Raw genomic sequence first — 25,019 nt, 5'->3', positions numbered from 1 at the left:
AGCCCTCCCACCCAGTGGCGTAGCGTGGGGGGTGCAGGGGGGGCTGGCCGCACCGGGCGCAACATCTGGGGTTAGGGCAAATCCACGGGTTAGGGGGCGCCTTGCCCCGGGTGCTGACAACCCACGCTACGCCACTGCTCCCACCTCCTTCCCAAAGCATTTTAAATATCTCAAAAAACACTTGATCAGATCAGATAAACATGCCGGTACTTGAAAGAAGTGGGTAAGCTTGACTGGGAAGGGCAAAAAGGAAGGGACAACCAAGATTTGATCCATAATCTGTACTAGTGTCTTCAGAAATGAAGGCAAGGGGGAGTGCAGCTTATTTGGCAGCCCACTGGAGCCACACCTGCCCCTGTTCAAACATACAGTGGTACCTCGGGTTACATACACTTCAGGTTACATACGCTTCAGGTTACACACTCCACTAACCCAGAAATAGTACTTCAGGTTAAGACTTTGCTCCAGGATAAGAACAGAAATTGGGCTCCGGCGGCGCGGCGGCAGCAGGAGACCCCATTAGCTAAGGTGGTGCTTCAGGTTAAGAACAGTTTCAGGTTAAGAACGGACCTCCGGAACGAATTAAGTACTTAACCCGAGGTACCACTGTACATCTACCTTCACTCTTAAGCTGTGTACACACAACATTTTATTCTAGAAACAATGGAGAATAAGCACTTGTTTTTTCCCCACATAGTCCACACCGAATCTGCGTCTATTGACCTCCCCCCCCCCGCCCCGCAGCACTTCTTGAGAAACTGGTTTCATTCTGAAAACAAAATTTCATTGCAGAATGATTCAGCATTACCCTGCAGAGTGTGTCCATTTGAAAAGAGATGTAAGCAAGGAGTGTGTGTGTGTGTGTGTGTGTGTGTGTGTGTGTGTGTGTATCGACACCTGCCCAATGATGTTGTGAGTGGCCGTTTACCAAGATCGCAATAACTTCTTCATTCACCTGGGACATGTGCTGGGAGGAAAAGGCATGGAAGGTTTTCAAACAAGTATCAATCTAGATTGAAAGCAGCATTGTGAGAATGAGCATGAAATATTCTGGATTGAGGAAAGCTACATTTTTGTGCTATAAATGGGTTAGTGGTTACACAGCCTTAGACACCTCATGGTTTCAGCATGAGACCTTGGGAGAAGTGGTCTAGAAGCACAAGGCAGTTTCATATGTTCACAGGTTTATACTACTTCCCAAATAATTTCCTGCTAAATTCATGGAGTTCTCTGTGTGTGTTTTTCAGGTGACCTGCAAGGACTGGAGCAACCTGGCAGGCAAAAATTACATAATCTTGAACATGTCTGACAACATTGACTGCGTGAGTGGCTTGCTTTTTTATTAACATTATTTACTACATTTCTGTCCTCTTTTCTTTAAAGCTAAATCCAGATGGCCAACATTCAATGCACTGTGAACAAGTACTAGAATAATAAGTTATTGATACTAGCAACTCCATGTGAATTTTTACATGGAAGGAAGTCCCATTAACTTAGTAGGGTTTTGTTGCCAAATAAATGGGCATAGGATTGCAGCCATAGTCATCTGTATCTTATTGGAGTAGCATGGGATCCAGCCTTGAGGAAGTGGCAAATACACCCCTCTGGGAATACATGGATCAGGCTTTTTGAAATGTTGATGTTGATGAGGTCTCTGAAACAGAGGCGTGGATCTTGGCTTTCTCACATCTCATAGGTGACACATAACTGAGATTTGAGCGGGAGCACTCATGTCTTTTTGAAGTTCTGTAAGAAGCAACCCTGCAACTTGTCTTTCTAGGTAATTACAATGATGTCACATCTAGGAGTATAAAATAATACCCTGATGCTGCCAGAGGAGATATTTGATAGGCATGACCAGATAACTAATTTAGGCTAATATGCAGTAAGATTCTGCTTTTGTCAAGCAAAGCAAACATTTATTTCAGTAAACATAATGTGTAGAATAGTTGATATACCATCTCCAAACCACAGGACTCCAAACTTTAAGCTGCTTATGTACCTGCAAATAACAGTTGCTGCAGATTATTCCCATCTTCACAATATATGTACAGTTAGTTGCAGATCTGGCTGCATGCAGTGCCAATTGGCTTACAGTTGTAGTCCCTTCTGACCCCCTCCCTGGAGCAGTTAAAAACCTATATTGTGCTTTTCTTTCTTTTTTAAAAAGGTGCTTCTTGAAAATTCACACAATTATCTGTTCATCTGGCACTTTTTTTAAAAGCACAATCCATTTGAGAACATTGTTAAATAGCTCCCAGGAGGAAGGGCTACAGCTGTTCGCCAATAAATGCTGTGTAAATGAACTCTGCTGCAAAACCCACAGAACTGGTTTACCTTATGCTTTGACCAGGAGGGGAGAAAGTCTGTCTTTCATCAGTGCTGTCAGTATACTTCCAGGGCACAGCAACTTCAGTTTCTTCTGTCTGTCTCTATGTGCCCATAGAATGAATTTCTGTCTTCGCCTTTAGTCTTCTTATACAACAGCAGAATATTAAGAAGAGGAATAAGCCCATCTGTGAATCCAAGCAACCTATCTTGTATTTCCTGTACACAATGGCATGCAACATACAAAAGCATATTCTTGTTTTAATGCAAACACAAACAAAACATAATTCATCTTCATGTGTTTTCACACACATACACATGAAAACATTTGACCAGTCCTGGCTGGACGGTTGGACTTAACCATTATTATACAGTAGTTCCCAAGGATCTGGATCGGGGTAACCAGTGCTTTTGTAAGTTATTTAAAAATGAGGTGATTGTACTTCTACACTGATAAAAGTGTTGTGGGTGCCAGCACAAAATGGCTGCCATGGTCAGCAAAAAAAGAAGTGCCGGTGCTCTGGGGATAGCCAATGTGGTGCCTTCCTTATGTTGTTGGATTCCAACTCTCATCAGCATGGCCAATGAGAGGAGTCGTGGTCCAGTATTAAAAAGAAGGCACCACACTGGCCACCCTAAGCCAGATGAACCAATAATATATGGCCCTTGCTCCAGTCTCCATCTGTACCTAGACATGTTCGGTTACCTTAGTGCCTTGGCATAGGTGGACCAGAAGGCAACAAACTGACTAAGTGGTTGTGGGTAAACATAACTGGTGAGTGAATGAACTCGACTGCTGGCTGATTGAGCTGGCATAGCAAGTTAAACTTACTTTGCTTATTTATTTACTTTTATGGTTTTTTATTCTGCACCTTCATTACCACAGTAGCTCACAAATACAAAAAATAAAAATAAAAATGCAATATACATAATATGAAAACATACAAAATAAAAACAGCAAAGGACATATCAGTTAAGAATTCAATTCAGATAAAACCATTTAAAATTTCAGGTTTTAATGATTCTTAAAAGCCTTGGAAAACAAATATGTTTGTGCCCAAAAGGTGTCACATAGGTAACAGACAAGCCTTGGGAAGGGTATTCTAATGGTGAGGAGTCACCAACTTCCATACCTCAGATGGTGACAGCACCTGGAACAAGGCTTTGGATGACAATCTTAAAAGACTTGACAGAACTGCTAGATTGGTGGGCGATTAGCTAGGTGGGCTACAAGCTTATTCAGCTAGTGAAGTTTTTATTAATAAAGGTGGATCGCCTCCTGTATGAAAACCAGCAATTTATGTGTTTGGGCTTACACGTAGGCGGATGCCACTGGAATTACATTACTAAAATAACACTATGGTGATGATAAACAACAGTAACACTAAGAACAGAATAATAATAATAATAATAATAATAATAATAGCAAGCAGACATTTTCCTCCTGAACCATCTAGAAGGAGAAAAAATATGGTTATTAGTCTTTTCTATTATTTTAAAGTTGTTTCTCCTATTTGGGGCTGGTTTAGTATTTGAAGTTTATATAAATTTAAACTATTGAAACACAAAGGAGATGTTAACTTAGAGCTCTATTTTTGCAGAGTTTTAGTTCGAGAAAATAAATAGTAATCAGCTGTTGATTCAGAACAAATAGAAAACTTCTGCAGGCATTCTGATAATTTTAAATTCACATGATGGAAGGATACCAGGTATCTGTAGTGAGAGTCAGAGAGAAAATGTGCATTTACTTGCCTGGTTGTAATAACTGGCTCATTAAACTTATTAAGACTTAGCTAATTTTGTTCTAATAGTTATAGAAAGAAACCTGGCTTATTTTTCTCTGGTAGTTACAGAAAAATCAGATAATGTTCTTTTTTACACATTCACACTTATGCGCCAAAGGGTTAAGGTATTCCTTTATTGTTGCGTCAATGATGCTAGAAATAAAAGCAAACAATTCCCAGTGTGAGTAGTTCAGAGTTCCAGCCTGCTGCCACTAAATCTTCTTTAAGTGCCTCTTTTGCTTCCCTGTTATCTTGTTTACTATCTAGTGTCTGTTAACCAGACACATTCCTCTAATCCATTACTCTTCCATCAATCCCATAAAGCTGCAGTTAATTGATGATCTAAAGTCCCTTTTCTGTTAAAGATCTCCATTCATAAGAATGTGTAATGGAGCTGCTTATGAGAAACCTTTCTCTTTTTATAGTAGCGGTGAGGAAGTCCTTTAAAAAATTGTGAAAATGAGAAGGTCAAAACTGTATTTCATAATTTTAAAAATAGAACACCCCTTATCTAACCCACTCTAGAGCAGAAATTTATTTCAATTTTATTGTGGACATGCTTTATTTCCCCTGGCAATCTACTACTACTGTGTTTAAGGGCCTTAGAAATCTGCATGTCATATTTAGCAGCCTGCCACAGAATTGAGTCATATATACAGAACTCTGACTATATTCAGGTTTTTTTAAAGTAGGGACGTTCTTGTTCTCATGTTGTGAAGAATAGCTTGAATAGATTGGTCCTGTTTAAACTGCCTTTTCTGCCAAGGTTGTGGCTGCTGCCGATTTTGAGCTGCTTGGTAGAAATGAAATATCTTATTTCTCAGTTATCATATCTCAATCCTGATAGAAAACTCAGTTCTTAGAGTGCATATATACACACAGGAGAGAGGTAGCAGCAGGTTTTGGAGAAGCCCAAGGTTTGCAAAAGTGGAGAAAAAGTAGAAGTTGGCCCCCCTTCCCAAAACTGCCCAAGGAGAACTGAATATGCTAAACAGAATTTGTTTGACTGCTGGACGGGAGGGAGAAAAGGAAAACCAGGGGGTGAGGTGGAAAGACATGGAATAACCTGAAAGGAGTCATGGCTTGCTGGCTAAAACAAAATGAACTTCAAATCAAGATGGTGTCTAAAAGATGGAGCATTTCTGTCTTTTCAGTACATGTCATATGGAGCTAGTGGCAGTAGAAATTCCCTTTTAAAGATCACCAAATCCGATCGAACAATTGTTCAGTTACTTTCTAAATACATTATGCTGTCTGAATATAACTGTGCTTAGCACCATCCTCATGCTGTCTGATATATCCTGGGCCTGACAGCACTAGCTGCCAATTTGTTTCTGGGCCTAATTAAAAGTGCTGGTTTTGACCTATAAATCCTTAAATGGCTCAGGAACGCAATACTTCAAGGACTGCCTCTCTCCATATGAAGCATCCTTACCCTGTGATCATCATCTGGGACCCATCTTCATGTGACCCCCTCCATGAGTGGTCTGGAGGGTAGCAACACGAAAATGGGCCTTTTCTGTAGTGGCTCCCCATTTGTGGAATGCTCTCCCCAGGGCGGCTTACCTGGCACCTTCGTTACATATATTTAGGCGCCAGGCAAAAAGCATTCCTCTTCTCCCAAGTCTTTGGCTAATTAAACAACCCAAGGCCTTTTAAACTTTTTCTGTGGGGGTTACTGTTTTTGTTTATTGCTATGTTATATATTTTTGTGTTTCACCCTGTGATCTTTGGGTGAAGGGTTGCATAGAAATGTAAATTATTATTATTATTATTATTATTATTATTATTATTATTATTATTATTATTCGACATGTATAAAAGCACTGGTGCTTTCCCCTCGTTTCTTTTTGTGCAACTCATGTGAATGGAAAGACTATTTCCCTGTATGCAAAATTTTTTGACTCATGCTAAAGAACTTTGTATGGTTAATCTGAACTCTGGTCTGTTGGGTGGCTGCTTGGAGAGGCATCATTTATGCTATGGTTATAGTTGTGTGGCCCCAAGCTTGTTGCCCCTGAGGGGCCTTAACACCTATGTCCTCTCTCCATTCCCCTTTTGACAAGTTATTTGCCTGGCCATGGCAACATAAGTTTTCCTCAGCTGGCGTCCATAACCTTCGCCTTGTGAGGTGCGGTGCTGATGGGTCTTTGTGACTCAGGCCTGACTCCTTCTTGTCTTTCCCAATTAGGCCTATGCCTGCCCTGAGCGCTTGAGGTTGCCATAGCAACCAGCACTGCTAGCTCGTATTAATAATCTGGGTGGCCTTTAGGTTGGCACAGCAACTGAACAAGAATAGAAAGGGAGAAGTGGGAGAGGTGCTGCCAAGCGATGTGCATCATGTCAGTAGAAAAGGACCATTCCTATTTGACCTACAATCTGAGCTGAATGATGAGGCCCCTGGACTTTTATAAACACTTTTATTACTCTTTGTATCTTTCCGTTCCTCCAAGGAGCTTGGTGGGAGATGTACATAGGATCCAAGTGATTTCTGACCCCGGCTTGTTTACCTCAATGCATCAGGCACCTCTGGATTCTTATACATTTACTGTGATGCTATTTCTTTCCTTATAGTGGGGGCTGAGTTTTTAAGGTGTTTTTTTTTTCTAAAAGAGGAAAGTTGTTGGTTTTCTATGTGATTTTCCTTCTCCCCAACATTTCAGGTGACAATTTTCCATTTTGATATAAAACCCATTTCTGCAACTGGAAGACTAAAATTAATAAGTAAGTAAGAAAGAGTTTGAATTTTCCAGTTACAGAAATGGGTTTTATATCAAAATGGAATATTGCCACCTGAAATGTGACTTCAAGGTGAATAAATTCTCTTCATACAGGAAGCCAAGATTATGCAACCAGATAGTATGAAATGAATTAAATGAATTTTTGGTGAAATTAGGACCATGAAACTGGGTTGCAAGTAAATCTGCATTTTGAAAATGGCAGCAACCAAGATGGACATACCACGCGAGGGCATTATTAGGGAACATAAGAGGAAAATATTTGAACAGTAGGTGTTTGCAGGAAGAAAACAGGAATTGTAGTAAAGGAGTGGTTTGGTCTGCAAAGTGCCATTGCTGTTATCTGATATCCTCCATAGGCTTGGCCTTGAGACTGACCTAGGTCTCCTTTCCTGAAAACCTGCACCCAAACCCACAGGCTTTTTTTTCCTGCTGACAGGTTTGGTAGGGTGGGAGGAGTGTCTGCATTCAATGGGATGCACCGACTTCTGTTTAAGAGACTGACAAATGTTCTTTTTTGCAGGAGGACTTCCGTGTGGAGAGGGGCCTTCAGTTGCTGGCACTGGTGGATGATGCTTTCTCCAGGTATGAAAATGGATTGCAAGGCCAATGGTTGATCTCCTTAAGCAAACCCAATGAGAACGACAAACATCTGCTAATGACCTTGGCTGGAGAACATGGTAAGTTGTTATAGAAGGGCAAAAGATCTGAAGAATGTCTCACTATACTTTTGATGGCTCCAATCTTTGTGTGCTATTTCTCAATCTTCCTCCATGTTTGCTTCTTATTTCCTTTCCTAGGGCGACCTGTGATTCACAGATAACACTTTTGTCTCTCCATCCAAGTTTCTGAACTCTACTCGATGCATTTAAAATAGCTACCACTTCTTTAGAGAGGAAATTATTATGCTGATAATGATTATTTATTCAGTTTTTATACCACCTTTCCTCCAAAGAAGCCCAGAGCAGCAAATTTGTCAGTATTAAAACATTACAATAAAAATTCTAACAGTTAAAAGCAACCTTTTAAAAACAGTTTTAAAATTCTTAAAGCAATCACCTTGGCTCAGTCGGTAGAGCATGTGACTGAAGTTCGTTGGTTCGAGCCCCATGTTGGGCAAAGATTCCTGCATTGCAGGAAGTTGGACTAGATGACTCTCATGCTCCCTCCAACTCTACAATTTTATGACCTACTCTCACAACTAACAGTTTATGGGTGGCTAGCCAAAAACAGATTCTAGAATGTGATAGCTAACACCCTTCCCTTAGTTATATGGTGCTGTGGTTGCCAGAAGTTTCTTATTTTAAGAAAAACCCAGTTGCAAAGACATATTGATAGGCTCACGCCGAGTAGGCATCCAAGCAGGGAGAAGATAGCTAGCGCTCACAGCAGTGGCAATTGGGTATGCAAGTTTGGAACATGTTATGGTTAATATATGAGTGACACCACAAGCAGTGTCCCATGTCACTTTTTCTCTATAATCTCCCCCATAACATTTTAGTAGGGCAAAACAGTGGAACATGATGTCAGTGTTTCCCCATTGAAACGCGGCTGCAAGTACAGTGGTACCTCGGGTTAAGTACTTAATTTGTTCCGGAGGTCCGTTCTTAACCTGAAGCTGTTCTTAACCTGAAGCACCACTTTAGCTAATGGGGCCTCCTGCTGCCGCCGTGCCACCGGAGCCCAATTTCTGTTCTCATCCTGAAGCAAAGTTCTTAACCTGAAGCACTATTTCTGGGTTAACGGAGTCTGTCACCTGAAGCATATGTAACCTGAAGCGTATGTAGCCCGAGGTACCACTGTATCTGTGTGCATGTATGTATAATTCTTAATGCTTTATTATTTCAAATTTGCAATGGGCAACATTTCAATAAAACTGGCACCATAACTGCCACACCAAATGCAATGTCTTGGTTCAGTGGAACTGTCGCAGTGGTGGGTCTTTGTGAAACCATTTAAGTGAGCAGAGGAAGAGTTTCTCTGCTTTGCTACCCCCACCAAGTTGATTACTTCCAAGGCTACTTAACTTAGAATATTTCAGTCACTCTGTGGCTACCTTTCTTGAGATTTGTACAGAGAGAGACCAAGCAGCCACCAGTGCTGCTACTCAATTTGAGAATCCCTGTTAAGTGTCTCGATGCCTCTTGGCCTGAGGCTTCTCAGTCCACTTTGGTCTCTATGGAAACAACACACAGTAATGTGCTTCCTTTGCGGCCATAAGCCTAGGATGCTCTAGGACATATGGTGTTTATTTTGTTTGATTCATTAGAACATTCCATCCGTTTTGAGACAGCATACAACAAATACTAAAGACATAACATCTACATGAAAATAAAAACATAAAAAGGAAAATGCAGCAGGTGATCTGTGTGAAATATATAATAATATGTAGTAATATTGAAACACACTAGCCTTGGGCTGCCAAGACAGTCCCTGCATCCCTGCCTTGAGGCAGTTCAGGGGAAAGAGAAGCGTTGTTTAGATCCCCATTAATTTTTGTCTATAACTGGGCAACCTTCTTCCTGGAAACATGCGTGGCTTTCCTTATGCTGCTGAAAGTGGCTGCAGAAAACTTTGATAGAAAACTGTTGCAGTATCTCTAGAATTCTAAAATAATTATCTCAGGGCAGCTTGGAATGGTCTCATCTGTTTGCCTAAGAAGATCTGTTGTTTTTCTTTTCATTTCATTTCATTTATTTATTTATTGAACAAACAAAAGGGGGGAGGCAACTTTTAAATAGTACATCATGTGGTATTTTACTTTTCATTTTTTAATACAAATCACTAAGATTGAGTCTAGACATTTACCAATGGTAAAAAGGATCATAAAAGTACATCACAGTCATTGTTAAATAAACTACCTCATTAAATGATGACTTTCAGCACAATTGATACGAAGCCATTTGTTTTTTCCAATCATATACGGTTGGTATTGAATTTTCAATGGAATGTAAATTAATCGTTCAGTAAGGGCATTTCTCTGTAATCAAAAAGGGCTTGCCACTCTAGTAATCACTGGTGATTTTGGCAGCTCCCAGAACTGGGACTATGTGTCAAATTATAGACCTTAGCAATATTGTGAACTAAAGTAATCTCCTCCACAAATTGACAATCAGTTGGTATAAAAGAGGCAGAAAAAGAGATGAAGTTCAACACACCTCTTCTTGTCCACATTCTCCTTGGCTTATACCCAACTGACTGGGAAAATAACCATGTTTGACAAGAAAGCCATGTAAGAGCTGACAAATGGTTTTCTAGACATTTCACTGTGTGGTCACTACTACAGATATTGCCAGTCTGGGAAGAAAGCAAAGCTGATAAGCCATCCATCATTTTCACTGGGATACCCTCCCACATTTCTGAGAATCATAAGCTATGGTTCAGGTACTGTCAGATTTGGCAGTGGAACAATCAGTGGGGAAAGAGTGGATTCAGCAGATCAGATTTGAAGTGGAAGCACTGATTTGCGGAGGGAAGCATTTTATATTTCCTGCTTTCTGGATTCCTTTATTCCTCTCTTTCATCTGTCACTGCTTACATACTATAGCTGTCAACCTTCCCTTTTTTTGCGGGAAATTCCCTTATTCCAGCGCCGTTTCCCGCTGCTTCCCACTGCTATCCCGGATTGTTGGATATCCTATAGACTGTCCCTGGGACAGGTGAGCCTGCTGATCCCTTATTTTCGAGGCTGCTGATCCCTTATTTTCAAAACTGAAAGTTGACAGCTATGTTACACACATTGTAGCTGATGCTCTTGAGTTCTGAAATTGATCTAGTGCTCTGAAAGGTGTATCCTGTATTATTATATGCTCAGGAAATTCTTCTTTAATACAGGTATTCTTCTTCTACAGAAATGCAAGTGTATTAAAGAAGAGCACATTGAACTAATGTTTCTATTCCCCCCCCCCCTCCATGTGTTTCATCCTCTAGGAGTTGTCCCAACAAATGATGTTCTCCTGGCACTAGGTGACATGCGGAGGAGCTTAGCTGAGGTAAGACCATGTTCAGTCACACAGCAGACAATGCAGTTAAATTGCCCACCTTGAAAATTAGCCCCATGCTCTAGCCTAGCTGGGCTCTGAGCCCGGAATAGGCAAAGCAATAGCTCAGCATTCAGTACAGAAATCCCTTCTTTCCTGTCTAGTAACTGCTGAGTCATCAAATGCCAATTTCTGTTAGCTATGACTGATTCTGTGGATTGTCTCTTTACACTGTGCACTTTTTTAAAAGTTACCATTATAGTCTTTTGAGATCCTGCTTGTCCTTGCTGAAAAGCATAGAGAAATGCAGAAATGATTTTCTGCATCTGTCACACCAAAAATCACTTGGAGCTTTCTGAAGATGTTCCTGTGGGGTCTTTTGAAGGCATGGTGAACCTATAAATCTCTTCTATTCACTGTGCACGGGGATTCATAGTTTTCTTGTTTGGAGCAGCTGAACTTTCACATTTGATCTCTGAAATGCCTTTGTCGTCTAGGAAGCTTATCTCATTCTCTGTTCAAATGAAAATATGACCTTACATTGTCCTTGGGCATGCTTTGTACCCAATCTACCGTGTTACATGGACAATGTGAAGCTCTACAGCACTTTAATCAAGGTCACAAGAACTTAGAAATTGGCTGAGGGCCTTTCTGCATGATCACATCAGCCAATGTGTAATATTCTCCCAAGTGACTTCTTAGTGATATCGAAGTGATATCCTATATATTTTGTGTGAAATAACCTCACTGTATTTGGATAGCTGTGTTGCTGTTTGCATCTTTTTTTTTAAAAAAAAAAATCTTGTTAGTAGATAAACATAGCTTTAAAAGAACTGAAGAAAGAACAAACAAAAATATCCCTAAAAGAAATGACTCATAAAATGCTTTAGACATTGAGAAGAGGTTTGCTCCCACTTGCAACAAATTTAATCACAAACACTATCAGTTGATGTCTGTAACTTTCCACCCAATAATCACAATAACAATGGACTTGCTGCCTGGAGGAATTCATTTCCCCCAGCATTGTGCTCTGATTGTTCAGAAAATGTGACATACTACTTCTGCACTGTATAAGGCAGAGACTAGTGGAATGATATCTGTGAGCTGGAAATTACCTACAGAGTTCACAGAACTCACTACAGGTGAGATCCACATGTGTCTGCCTACACTGTAGGAATGCATAAGCAGCAGACTCAAAAAAGAATGGCTCCCCTTTGATCAGTTTCTTTGAACACCAAAACCCTTCAGCAAGAAGTCTTATTGCTTGATTCCATGGCGGCCAATTCTGATGGCTCATTAGAAAGGCTCTTCTTTGGGAGCAAAATTGGAGGGTAGGGGCTAAAAGGAGCCCCCAGTGGATGATCTGTCTCACAGACCTGAGCTTCAGAACCTGTTTTTAGAAATCAAAAGAAGAACTGCCTCTTCCTTCTTTGCCAACATAATATGCACCCCATCTTCTGTTATCAACTCCTGATTCCCCACAATCTAGCAGAATTTCCTCCTACAACACACTGCCTCCATCTCCGAACACATATGCCCTCCATTCATTGTCCCCATCCAGGGCTACGCTGTGCTAGAGCTCAGGCCAAATGTCTTATTTTCAGTAACCAAAGATTTGAGTTTATTGTGGTATGCAGTATTCATAATCCATTTTGACTTAGTCATCTTCGGAGAGAAAATATCACATCTTACTGCAGTGATTCACTTAAAACATTAGCCTAAAGATTTCTAGAACAAGTTGCCTCTGAAGAAGACAATTTATGCAACAAAGTCCTGAGAACAGATTGGAAATGCATCTATTTTTGTTTTTAGATTGGAATTCAGAACTACACAACTACTTCAAGTTGCCAGTCACGTCCCAGCCAGACCCATAGTGACTATGGAAAGCTTTTTGTGGTGCTGGTCATTATTGGCTCAATCTGTGTCATCATCATTATAACAGGACTGATTTACAACTGCTGGCAGAGGCGCTTGCCCAAAATGAAGAACATGGTGAGTCCCAGTGTGGCATCTGACTTGAACTCTAATTCTTCGAAGGATGGAGAAGGATTGTAGGAAGTGCTTCCTGATTTGCCTACCTTCCTTCCTAAATGTCAAGCTTTTGAATAAATAAATAAATAAATAAACATTTTCTCTCGCATCTTGTTTGTCCCATTTCTTTTTCAGTCACATGGGGAGGAGCTACGGTTTGTGGAGAACGGCTGCCATGACAATCCGACCTTGGATGTAGCCAGCGACAGCCAATCAGAAATGCAAGAAAAGAAGCCAAGTGTGAATGGTGGGGGAGCTGTTAATGGACCTGAGAGCTGGGATGTCCTCATTAACAAGCGGGCAGGCGAAGAGGGAGATGTGTTTGAGGAAGATACACACCTTTAAAAGAGGAGTCGGGTGTTTCTGATTGCACTCTTGTTTGACTTAAGGGCCATTTGGTGAGGGTGGCTCCTCAGGAACTTATTTTTTCAGGTTTGGAACGGATCTGCCCATCACGGTCCTGAGGCACCATCACAGTCCTGGAGTCGGAAGGGCCACCCTGAGCAGAGTGGGTGGGGGGTGGGGCGTGTTTGTGTGTTGCTGTCAGTAGCGCCAATGTTTAATCACTTTTAAATGCACTTGCTCTAGTTCTTTGGTAGGAGTGGAGGATGGCCAGGTTTGAAAAATAAATGGTATCAAGGCTTAGCATTGCCCCAGAGTGGTGTTTACTGAAGGATTTGTCACAGAGGCAGTAGGCCAGTTCCGCACAGGAAAAAGTGGGTTCACAACCTGTCTCAAAAGGTACAGTGGCAGCAAGGAAAGACGGCGTATTTCTTGTCTAGGCTTGGGATATGATGCATTAAGTCAGTCTTGCAATTCACCACTCACCTTGTTGCCCAGCATGAGAAACTTTTCCTTCTAGTGAATGACCAGCAGGATTTTCTACTCAAGCTGCAAAGTGGTTCATAACTGTTAAGTGCTGGGCTGACAGGTGTATTGAGTGAGCTGGTAATTTTAAAAAACTTCTCTGTAAGGTTGCTATTTAGGCAGAACAAATCTATTCTGCTCAGGTACCTGACAGAGCCCTAATTTTAGGTGCTAGCAGGATATTGCATTGCCCCTTCCCTTACTATGACATTTCGCAGTAACAGCACCTTTTGTGGATCCAAACCTAGTGGAAACTGAACTGATCTAGCTTGGTTGATCTGAATCCAGAAAAGTATTTTTCTAATACAGAATGAATTCCTGCTATCACCTTCACAAGTTTTCTGGACTGGCAATTAGAGATCAGAATTTTGGGGCAGCAATGGGCAGGGAAGCCAGCTGGGAAGTCTCCTTTACTTTAGTTAATGCACTTACTATAACAGCTACGCTGATTGCTGCACAAGTCTTGTTTGATTGACCTTGAATGAAACAGATGGAAAACTTAAGTGTCCTCTTCTGTACCAGTGGAGTAAATTTTGATTTCATCTACCCAGCTATATGCCAGGAATAGGTCAGTTTAAACAAATGAGGTTAGTACCTTAGTACAGTAATACCTCTGGGATCAAAACTAGGCTCAAGGGCTGCCATATGAATGCTTTGTTAGCATGCCTTGGGCAAACTAGAATGCCCCAGGCTTCTTTGAGAAGCACTTGCATATGCAGAACCTCCCATTTTCAGTGCTGATGGCTGGTCTCAATATATTTTTGCTTCCTTTTCTCCAGAATGTTACTCCGTTACACACATCTCATGGCTTGTCTCACTTCAAAAGGAAAATGACCAACACAAAAACTTGTTATGATTGCCTGTCTGGCTCAACCGAGTTGCCATTAATAATACTTGCTCTTTAACAGAACCATCACACACAAAGATTCATGTATATTTAATGGAGATTGCTGATTAACTTGTAATGGAAATCTGTTAGCATCCAATCCGTAGCTCTCTATGAGCACTGAAATCTGATCTCCCAAAGACATAAAGCAATCTTGTCAGCACAGTTTAATTTCACATATAAATACTGCATAAATCTTACATACAGTATTGCAAGGATTCTTTTTGTAAAATGTTCAGATGTTAGGCAACAGTATTGGTTCCCTAGCCAAATTCCAACTAAAATATTCAATTTATGTGAATGTCAGGATTGCATTTTCTCTCTGCAGGGAAGATATGTGCCAGGAAAACTATCTCTAAATGTTTATTCTTTTTCATGGTTTGGATTCTATGCAGTCATATTGCTGCACAGAGCTCATTCAGGATTTTAGAGATCTTTTACATCTTCCCCTATTTATTTATTTTACTCCATGGCTTCTTCCATTTTGTCCTATCTTAGGGTTTATGAGAGCAGTTAGTCATTATCTTTTTGGCTGTAGTTTATTACTTGTTTAAGATTTAACACACACATACACTATTTCCTCTCTACAATGAGTTAGGTTTGTACTCATCTTTGTTATATACATGGAGCCACACTGACCTCTGGTGGTGGCTGGGAAAAAGGATTAAAGGAAAAATAGTTTTGTTCTAGCGCCGCCTTCAAACACACAAAACACTATGATTTCAAGATGGAACGGTTAGAAATGAAACTACAGGCCAACTCTACTCCAAAGTAGATTAAAGGAAGCCAGCAGAGCACTTTCCAATGACATCTAGAATTAAGCTTGTGGGAATAGTGATGATAGACCTTGAGTCTTTAATCACATGGATTTAAAAATTAGCATAGAGCAATAATCCTGTTGGCTTCACTACTCGCCGTATGAAAAAATAGAGGAAAGGGAGCAATCCTTAATTATTACTAGAGAGATGTTTTACTGGACCAGCTTCTTTTGTTGGTGTGAGAAGTATGCAAGCTTTTGAATGACGGTAAAACTCTTTAAACAGTTAGAATGACCTCACAAACTTTTTGAGTCACCTTCTGATTTAATGCAATGTCATGCTATCATAAGATAATTCTTTGTAAGCCCACCATTTTGAGGACTGTATCATCTAGTACTGTAGATGGTAAACCACTTTCAGACAAGGAGATGTGTGTTCCTACAGAGATGAGACATTACCATTCCCCTGGATGTAGGGTACAAGTGAGAGACATTAAAATAAATGAAGGGGCTGTATAGTCTTAGTCCAGATACTACACCACACAATTATCTATGCTAAGCATAAGTAAGAACCCACACTATGGTTTCAGCTTCCAAATGTACAACTCTGCCCTCAACTTCTAAACTTCACAAATTCGCTTCTTTCACCATAGTGCTCCATAGAGCAATGTCCTTAAGTGATTTGTCAGTGGTTTGTGAATTCAGACATAAGGGCAAATTACAATTGGTACAAACTGTGGTTTGCAAACCAGCTTCCAGTGTTGGTTTGATATAATGGTTTACAAAGGATTTATATTATGTCTGAATATAGCCAAATAGTCACAAAGAGAGATGCTTCACTCAGCTTCATGGACTACTGCCCTTACTTGATGCATGGTTATGACATTCTAGGTCAATATGTAAGGAAATGCAGGGGGGATATGAGAATTCTTGGCAACTCAGCATGGTCGTGTGGTGACAGCCTTGCAGTTTGAGAACCACTGACTCAGAAAATATCTATGGGCTACCTAACTCAACATCTGGTGCAGAAGCCTCTCTGCTGATTGTTCCAGCAGTGGACAAGAGTACAGATTGCTACACAGATGTCTCTCAGCAGGACTTGCCTCGGACACTGATTTCTCATGAATCTCTGATGAAAATAAAGCATACTTTTCCACTCTCTAAAACCAAACACAACTCCCTCCTCCCAACTAAAAAAACTAATAAAGGCTGAGAAATCTGCTGTCCTAGTTCTTTTGTTACATGCTTGTGAAGATAAAGCCTCTGATACTACTATTAGCCTTACTATCCTGGCTCCTACACTGCTGTATTACATTAAGGATATGAATGGGATAGTGTGGATCTCCAAATCACTGCAGTGATTCCCAAATGAGGGATTGAGAATCAGCTGGATAAGAGTGGGATGGATAGATTGCAGCAGAGAGCTGCAATGGTTGGGGAAGAATTATAAATCAAATTATTCTGATTGAGATGATCCCATTAGAAAGACAGACTGCAACCCTACACCCACATAAAATTAATTGAACTTACTGAGACATATTTCTGAAAAAACATGCACAGCATAAAATGTACTGTTAAATTTTAAACATTTGGGAAACGCTGCACGATTGCTTCCTCTCATCCCCGAGTCTTATTTTTCTAAGGAGACTGAGAAAGTTGACCTTCATTTGGAAAGATTCCTTAATATACATAAAAGTAGGGTTCTTTTCTTGATGGAAATTTTGCATACTCCAAAATGTGATGGTTTTATCATCTGTCATTTCACTTGCTAGCAAATGTTCCTTAGTCACCAGTAGCACTTTTTGAAATAAAGTTTCTGGTCAAAATACAGAATCTCCTGTGTTCATTTTCCCAGCATGTATTAATGACTTAAGCCTCAGCTTGAAGAAAAAGATTGCTATGTTGTATGGGTGCAATATTTGTACATGCACGATGCATGTGTTATGGTGAGGGTTGAAATTTGCTAAGGCATAATCAATCAGTCAAGAGCTCTGTGCTAGGGCTAAATCTTAGGGGTGTTAAGTCTCTATAAGAGACTTAAGCTAGTTTTTAGCTCTGCCCAAGCAGTGAAGTTTAGAGGGGACATGGTAAACCAGAAATCTAGACTAAATCCCAATTTTAGAGAAATGTTTAAAAAATCAATATATAGTTCTGTACAGTAGAGTCAGCTTTAGATTATAAGGTAGGCTTAGCTTTTAAATCAAGTTCAGTGTTGCCATTCTTTGAGAAGTGGAAAGTGTGAAGACGGAAAAGTTCATTTTTCAAAAGTTGCTTTATTGCATGTGGGGCACCCCCACACCACCCCCAGGTTTGAATCTTCAGGAACAGACACTTATAAGAATAAGTTAACATTTCAAAAATGGAGGATTGAAACCATACACTATCAAAATCACTCCATCATTGGATCTGTTTAATGAAGACAGTAGAATTTTTGTTAATTTATCGTTTTAACATTTGTAATGCTAAGTATACCAAACAAATACCGTAAATTTCGCTCTATAACACGCAGATTTTTTCTCCTAAAAAGTAAGGTGAAATGTCTGTGCGTGTTATTGAGCGAATGTGTGGTCCCTGGAGCTGTCTCTCCGGAGCGAAGGGGCAAAATAGGCAAAAATCAGGCAAAAATAAGATTGGGCGGGCGGGCGGAGGGAAGAGGGAAGGCGGAAGCTGTTGCTTTCCTGCATTCTGCCTCAGGGTCTTACTGCCCACCCGCTTCTGTTGCTGCGTTTGCTCAAACTCAACAAAGAGCAGGGAATCCCCTGCCCTCCTGGCAAGCAGAGGGTTAAGGAAATGATCGAGTCCTTCTAATTCTTTCCTAGTCACACTGCGTGCAGGCTCCAGCCCACCACCTCCTCCTCTCCGTGCTCTAGGGACTCGCAGGCAGCCGAAAAACACGCAAGTGGGAGAGAGAGAGAGAGAGAGAGAGGGCTGGCTTGGGTGGGGTGGAGGGGACTTTTGCTTTACAATGGTAGGTTTCTCATTTCTTTTCCAAAAGCAGAGAGCCCTGCCCCCAGGCCCCCTCCAAATTACAGCTTCTCCAAGCAATGTACTGCTGGAGGGAGACAGTATGCTTGTTTGGAAGAGAAACCCTGCTTCCCTGCTCGTAAGTAACAGCAGGCTGGATTGCAGAGTGAGACATGGAAATCTCTGGATTTATATGCTGTATATCAAATATCTTAATCTATACTTTCTAACACGGCAGGTAAATCAGAATCTCCTGAGCCAGGAGGATTACAGCATCTCTCCTCTCCCCTTCATTAAAAGCCTAATACTCTTCTTTGAAGAAGTATAACGTGAGAATGTTTTTTATATATATTTTTTAAAGTTCATTTCCTCATTGTGCGCTATACACTGATAATTGCTGCCACAATAACAATTGATTGAAAATGGAATTTAGCCCCCCCCCCCCATAGAGAGCTGTTCTTCAAACGTTTAGCCTTAATACAGTGGCTGATGTAATACCCTTCTGCTTCACTAGGCATTTTATATAGGGACATTAAAATTGATTTTCTACATCTTGGCAGATGAAAAAAAGTGTGTTACATGCCCTATTGCCCAAAAGTGTGCAAGCACAGAGCAAAGGTTGCAGTGACAGAGGTGGCCAAAAAAGAAATACTGTAAATAAAAAAGAAATCATACTTCATATATCCTGTCTGTTTTTTCCTTAATAGGGACTTTTATAAGCATGGATCCACAGGATCTTTGCACTGGGTCACCCCAAATTCACCATCAGATAACATAGCATGTCCATGGCTACAGCCTGCACCAAAAAAATCACGCACCCACTGTTGCCTAGGGTCGCAGTGGTGCAAAAACGTGGTTACAAAGCATGGATCCACATGGATCCTCAGGATTTTTGCATTGGGCTACTCCAAACTCACTGTCAGATCACATGTCTGTGGCCACAGCATGAACCACAAAAATCATACATCCACTGTTTCATTTAGAATATTTTTTTTCTTGTTTTCCTCCTCTAAAAACTATGTGCGTGTTATGGTCTGGTGCGTGTTATAGAGCGAAAAATACGGTAATTTCTATGACTCACACTATCTTCAACTGCATGTGCAAGAAAGGTGACTCAAGCTGGGTTGTTTATCTTATGCTGCCCTGTCATGTTTTGCCATGCAGAAAAGACAATCATGGTATACTTTGAACCAAAGAACTCACTTTGACTCAAACAAAAAACCTGTTCAATATCAGGACTGAGTTCCAACACTAATATAAAAACAGTGTTTGCCAAGAACAACAAGTGTTTTATCTTCCTATTTTATACTGGGAGCTTGACTGTGGCATCACCTATTTTATTAACTAAACTGGAGATAGATGCCTTGAAAAAAGAAATTTTCTATAGAATTCAGAGGACTCTTACCACTGAAAGACCACCAGTCCCTGCTTGCCTGAAGCACCCCATGCAAACTGATCCATCCAAAACTCACTTGGTGGCTCTGCCCCATTACCACCAAAGCTCACCTGCTTTTGGCTCTGTACTGAACAGGTATTTTAAAGGCACAAGTTGGTAACTCTTATGATTATATGTATAGCTATGAGCATATACAAGTGCTATTTGCAAAACCACAAAAGCTAGTAAATGCCTCCTGGATGGACCTATGGGAAACTCAAGTGTGGGGGCATGAGCACAATAGCCCTCTCACTGTTGAATCCCAGATTCAGGTAGGTAGCTGTGTTGGTCTGACGCAGTCAAAATAAAAATTGTCCAGTAGCACCTTAGAGACAAACTAAGTTTGTTCTGGGTATAAACTTTCGTGTGCATGCACACTTCTTGAATCCCAGTAGCTGGTATTGATCCTGGGGATACCATACACCCCAATGACTAGTAGCCATTTGATTAGCACTCTCCATGAATTTGTCTAACCCCTTCTTTAAATACATTCAAATTGTTGTCCATCCCAACTTCTTGTGGAAGTGAGTTCCAGAGTTTAACATACACTGTATGAAGTAGTACTTCCTTTTGCCTATCCTGAAGTTTTAACCACTTAGCTTCAGTGGACGACTCAGGTACTAAAATTATGAGAGGGAGCAAAACGTCTCTCTATTTACTATGAATAATTGTACACACCTCTATCACGCCTCCTCTTACCCTAGTTTTTTACCAAATTAAAAAGTCTCAGGCAATTAGCAGCTTAAAATGCAACCAAGCCGTCGCCTCCACAACTCTTATTTGTGAAGCTGTCATCTGCGGGTAAGCAATGGGCGTCCCAAATGTACACGCGGTTTTAAGATTGCCTTTCGGATTAAAGCTGGTTTGAGGGGAAACACATCAAGCGGCAGTATTTCTCAAGAAACTACAAGATAGCTCTGGATTGTGTGCACACGGATTCAACAAAAAGTGGGGGGCGGGGGCGGCGCCTGCATTGGAAAGACAGAGAAAAGGATAATGTGGTAAAAAACCCCAAAACTGCACCAGCTTCCGACGTCCCTTTCCGCATCTTTTCTAGCTCAACATCTCTTATTTTGGAGACGAAGAGAACTGAACCGAACAGTCTTCCTTCCATACAATAAAAACTTGAGTAGGAAAGCGCATGGATGGCTGCCTCCCTTTTCTGCTTCTCCTACTTGCTTGCGGCCCTGCAACGAGAGACACGGGGGGTTTTATTCCTCCTAGTCTCCTGACATTTTTAATTTTCTTTCCATTCCTCTGGGGAGAGGCCACCGCGCGAAGAACACGGCGTCAGAAGTAACCAGGAAGCTCCCTTCCGCGTGCAGACAAAGTCATTGTCCGCTTCAGCCTCGCTCCGACCGAGGCTTCCGGGCCACAGATTTGCAGGCGGCATGGGGGGCGCTGGAGGAGCCCGAACTTTTTAAAAACACGAAGCCCTAACCCTTTTGAAAACAATATCTATATATACAGACGCACAAACGCCGGTGCTAATCCTCGCTCTTGGCACCGGAGAGGAAGAGGAGGTGGCGGCATCTAATCGCGGGCGAATCACAGAACGAAGCGAGGCGGGCTCTTGTGCAAACGGGGCGCAGCAGGAGGAGGAGGAGAAGCGCGCGCGGCGCCTGGAGAAGCAGCAGCTGCTGCTCGCCCGTCCGAAGCTTTGCCAGGCGGCGGCGGGAATTAAAGCTGCACACGCATGACGCCGGCCTTCCGCAGCCGCTGCCCGGTCTTCTAGTCTAGGCTGACCCAGGCGAGGTGGGCGGGCCTGCGCGCCGCCGGGTCCCCCAGGAAAGGGCGGGGAGCGAGGCCGGCCTCCTCGCTGGTGTGGAGCAGCCTCTCCGGCGCCGTGTTTACATCCGGCGCCGCTTGCCCTGGGCTGCCCTGCTCCTCCTCCTGGGCCTGGGCCTGCTCCTGCTGAAGCCGCCTTCGTTCCCCTAGGCCGGGTCAATGCGGCGCTTTCCGGCGGGCTATGGACACCAGCGACCTCTTCACCAGCTGCAAGAAGGGCGATGTTTTCCGAGTGCGGTGAGGCCCCCATGGGGTGGGGGGTGGGGGACCCCCGGGAGAGGGCCACACCCCCCCATCGGTGCTGCGCCTTGGCAGAGGCTGGGGCTAGGGAGCTTAATAGGGGGCTGTCCCTTGAGGTTCCGGTTTGGGGAGCACCTGAGTGGCAGGTGGAGGTTTAGGGGCTGCCCGGGAACTTAAGGTAAACTCGTCTATTTTTCCCCCTAGCTTTCCTCGAAGTTTGTTGTGTGTGTTTAGGATGTTTAGATGCCTCTTCTAGACAGCAGCAAAAAGTGCTGCTTGAGAAGTAAAACTGGGAAGGTATTTAGAACAAGCTTCTGGGCTTGTTTGCACACCTGAAAGCAATAACCTGGGTGAGAGGGCTCCGGGCATGTACAAAGTGCCTTCGGTAACCCCAGCTAATGCCTTCTCCACCCATCTAGGCTTAAAGGGAGGAGAGACTTCCAGATAGGAGCTTCGAAGTTCTAGGCGAGGCGGATTTCTGGCACACACTACTTTTAGAAAGCAAACGTGGGGCATAGGGGGAGTACTGGCTGGGGCTGGAAAAAATAGAATGGAGGATATTGGGCACAACCAGGGATATTTTGGAGGGAGAATGTCACAGAACTGTGAGGGGAATAGGGAACAAGCATGGACTGGATAACTTAAGAGTTCTGTTGGGTGTGGCAGCTCTTTGGTCTTCAACTGGTGGGTTGGAACCCACGACTGTCACAGCCTGATCTAACATGTTGCAGCAGTAGCAATACCATCATACAAATATGTGGTAATTTTTTTGTTTTAATAAAAAGGTTTCCAAATGCATGTTTTGGTTAAAAGTTGAGTCCTAGGTCTGGGAACATAGAAGACTATTGTGGCAGAGAATAAGTTAGGGGGCAGATAAATAGTTAGGAAGCAAAATTCTTTGCAGAAATTCTTTTCACCTGCCTGTATTTGCCAACCTTCCCTCCCCAAGCTACTCATATTTGGCAGTAGAATGGCTGCTACTGTGTTGCTTCATGTCCCTAATGGGAGGCCCCAAGTTCTTGCTGTGTTTTTAAAAAGGAAAACAACTTTTGCCTCTTCTGCCTATCAGCTCAGCTTCCTGTCCTGAAACAGCTGACTACTTTAGATATCCCCTGAGAGCAGGACCAAAAAGAAACAGACACACAAAAAGGCAAATGGTATTTTAAGGCTTTATAAACACATTTTCTCCTTTTTTAAACTGAAGATGATGTAAAATATAAACTATATGCTGCTTTTCCACACACGTGTGCCCAGTGTGACTCAACATAATACAAGCACTGTCACAAAACACATCATTACAAAGACAAAACAGTTAACATGACAGTAATTCATGAATACAAGAATAAATATATACCAATCGTATATTTAAAACAACTATCAATTAATTTCCTGATTCATTGCATTAAGATGTAGTAACAGCCAGAAAAGTAATGTTGATCACAATATTATATCAATTCAAATTCATTGTGATGTGCATAATCACCATAAGTGATGCTATCCATCAATTTCAATGTCAGTCTTAAGAACTAGTAAAAATCACAACACTTACAGCTTTCAGGTGCAACACAGTTTACAAGCAGAAACACAAAAAAGGGCAACAGTAGCAACATACTTGGAGAACATCAACCAGTTGTTGTTTTAAGGTTTTTAAATAATGGCTAATTTTTGCTCATGATTTTAAAATGTCATTTATATTTAAATTCATTCTACCCTCCCTCCTGCCCTTTTATTTTATTTTTGTAACCACCCTGTGAGATAGTCTAAATTCAGAGACAGGGGCTGACTTTATCCCCAGTCCTAGTCCAGTACTCTTAACCATTGCACCATACTAGCTCTGTTTTTTTAGGGCCTTTCCAGAAAGCAAAATAGAAACACAAACTATTTTTCTTTGTGTTTTCTGTGCTCCTGATAATCTGCATATGCACTGTTGTGCCCCCATAGAATTGGTGAGGATATTTGTCACTAACTTCTTAAAGGAAAAAAAAGGGGGAGGGGAGGTGTGTGCTGCTGTAATGTAGAGCCGGAGTAGCCCATGTGATGCCTCCAGATGTTAGACTAAACCAGGCTTCCTTAACCTCGGCCCTCCAGTTGTTTTTGGCCTACAACTCCCATGATCCCTAGCTAGCAGGAGCAGCGGTCAGGGATGCTGGAAATTGTAGTCTCAAAACATCTGGAGGGCCAAGGTTGAGGAAGCCTGGACTAAACTGTCCATCATTCCTCAAATGGCCAGGGCTGATGGGAGGTGGAATCCAAAAACATCTGGAGGGCAGCATGTTGGTTTCTTCTGATATTTCGGAAATTACACATACTTAAAAATCAATGGTGGAGGTAAAGGAGAATAAATGTAATGTGGGGGGAAATAGCCTTGCTGTTTTGTGTCCCTTCTTTTAAAGGTTGCACGGGCACTCCCAAACTTTAGTATACTGTGAACTGCCCTGAGATCTTATGAAGTAGGGCAGTCTAATCTAATAAATAATAATTAATAATAGGGAAAGGGGCTTTAAAAACAGATAATTTCTGAAGCTGTAGCTGAAGTGAGTTAGATGAATTCTTAAGTGCTAAAGCTGTGCCCTTGTTTGTCTTTCAGATACCTTCTTGAACAGAGAGATGTTGAAATCAATGTCCGGGATAAATGGGACAGTACCCCTTTGTGAGTGCTTTGGCCTTGAGACATACATGCTGTTTGGTAACTTATACAGGATTTAAAGAAATGCTTTCAGGCATTGCAACAGTTCCTCATTTTACTTCTGTTGTTGTGTTCAAAAAAGAAAACATTTTTTCTTATATCCTTCTCCTACATTCTGCTCCCCATTGTCTCAAGTTTTCAGTGTTCCCATGCTGTTTTTTGTTGACAAGACCTGCTGTTGGAAATAATTTTCCTCATTCAGAACAATATTCTGGAAGGCAAGTGAATGCCTGCCACTGCTTTTGGGATAATTTGTGGCAACCATTTTACTAGCATTTACTAGCATTCTAAGAAGAGGCTTGCTCCAATTGTGCCATTGGCTCATCTTGTCTAGCTCTGGTTAGCCGTATTGTTCTGGGAAAGTTGCAAACAGGGCATGAAGACGTCTTCTCTTGTTTGTCCCCAACATATGTTCATCAGCACTGTGCTACGTCTGTCATAAAAGAAAGTATAGAATGGGAATCCCTGGAGTTGTACAATGCGCCCTTGGGATATTGTCATGTCAGCATTTATATGATTGCATTAGCTGCTGATC

At 41.7% G+C, this 25,019-nt stretch overlaps 2 protein-coding genes and 1 long non-coding RNA gene across 5 annotated transcripts in view; 2 read left to right on the top strand and 1 right to left on the bottom strand.

The window, feature by feature from the left end:
* The window catches only part of PODXL2 (podocalyxin like 2), a 53,333-nt gene extending 39,827 nt beyond the window's left edge, over positions 1-13,506 (top strand). The window contains exons 4-8 of the mRNA XM_028719193.2: positions 1,248-1,322; positions 7,374-7,530; positions 10,781-10,842; positions 12,643-12,822; positions 12,997-13,506. Of these exons, the coding sequence (XP_028575026.2) occupies positions 1,248-1,322; positions 7,374-7,530; positions 10,781-10,842; positions 12,643-12,822; positions 12,997-13,206 (684 nt within the window). The 3' untranslated portion in view covers positions 13,207-13,506. The remainder of the gene's footprint in view (positions 1-1,247; positions 1,323-7,373; positions 7,531-10,780; positions 10,843-12,642; positions 12,823-12,996) is intronic.
* Positions 13,507-20,096: 6,590 nt separating this feature from the next.
* Positions 20,097-21,380, bottom strand: LOC144327014 (uncharacterized). The gene is made up of 2 exons (XR_013391989.1): positions 21,247-21,380; positions 20,097-20,957 (listed from the first exon to the last, which is right to left on the bottom strand). It is a non-coding gene; the product is annotated as an uncharacterized LOC144327014 (long non-coding RNA).
* Positions 21,381-21,399: 19 nt separating this feature from the next.
* ABTB1 (ankyrin repeat and BTB domain containing 1) overlaps positions 21,400-25,019 on the top strand; it is a 37,401-nt gene continuing 33,781 nt past the window's right edge. Inside the window, exons 1-2 of one of the 3 annotated variants that reach the window (XM_077924971.1) lie at positions 21,400-21,525; positions 24,386-24,448. Coding sequence is in view for 1 of the 3 variants with exons in the window: in XM_028719194.2 (XP_028575027.2) it covers positions 21,740-21,795; positions 24,386-24,448 (119 nt within the window). In the remaining 2 variants the exon portion in view is untranslated. Of the gene's footprint in view, positions 21,796-21,957; positions 21,977-24,385; positions 24,449-25,019 lie in introns of those variants that run through there. The other 2 variants (XM_028719194.2, XM_077924970.1) reach the window with 2 other exon arrangements.

Source organism: Podarcis muralis, chromosome 2 (assembly GCF_964188315.1).
Source record: "Podarcis muralis chromosome 2, rPodMur119.hap1.1, whole genome shotgun sequence".
NCBI classification, from domain to species: domain Eukaryota; kingdom Metazoa; phylum Chordata; class Lepidosauria; order Squamata; family Lacertidae; genus Podarcis; species Podarcis muralis.
This window is presented reverse-complemented; position numbering and strand designations above follow the sequence as displayed.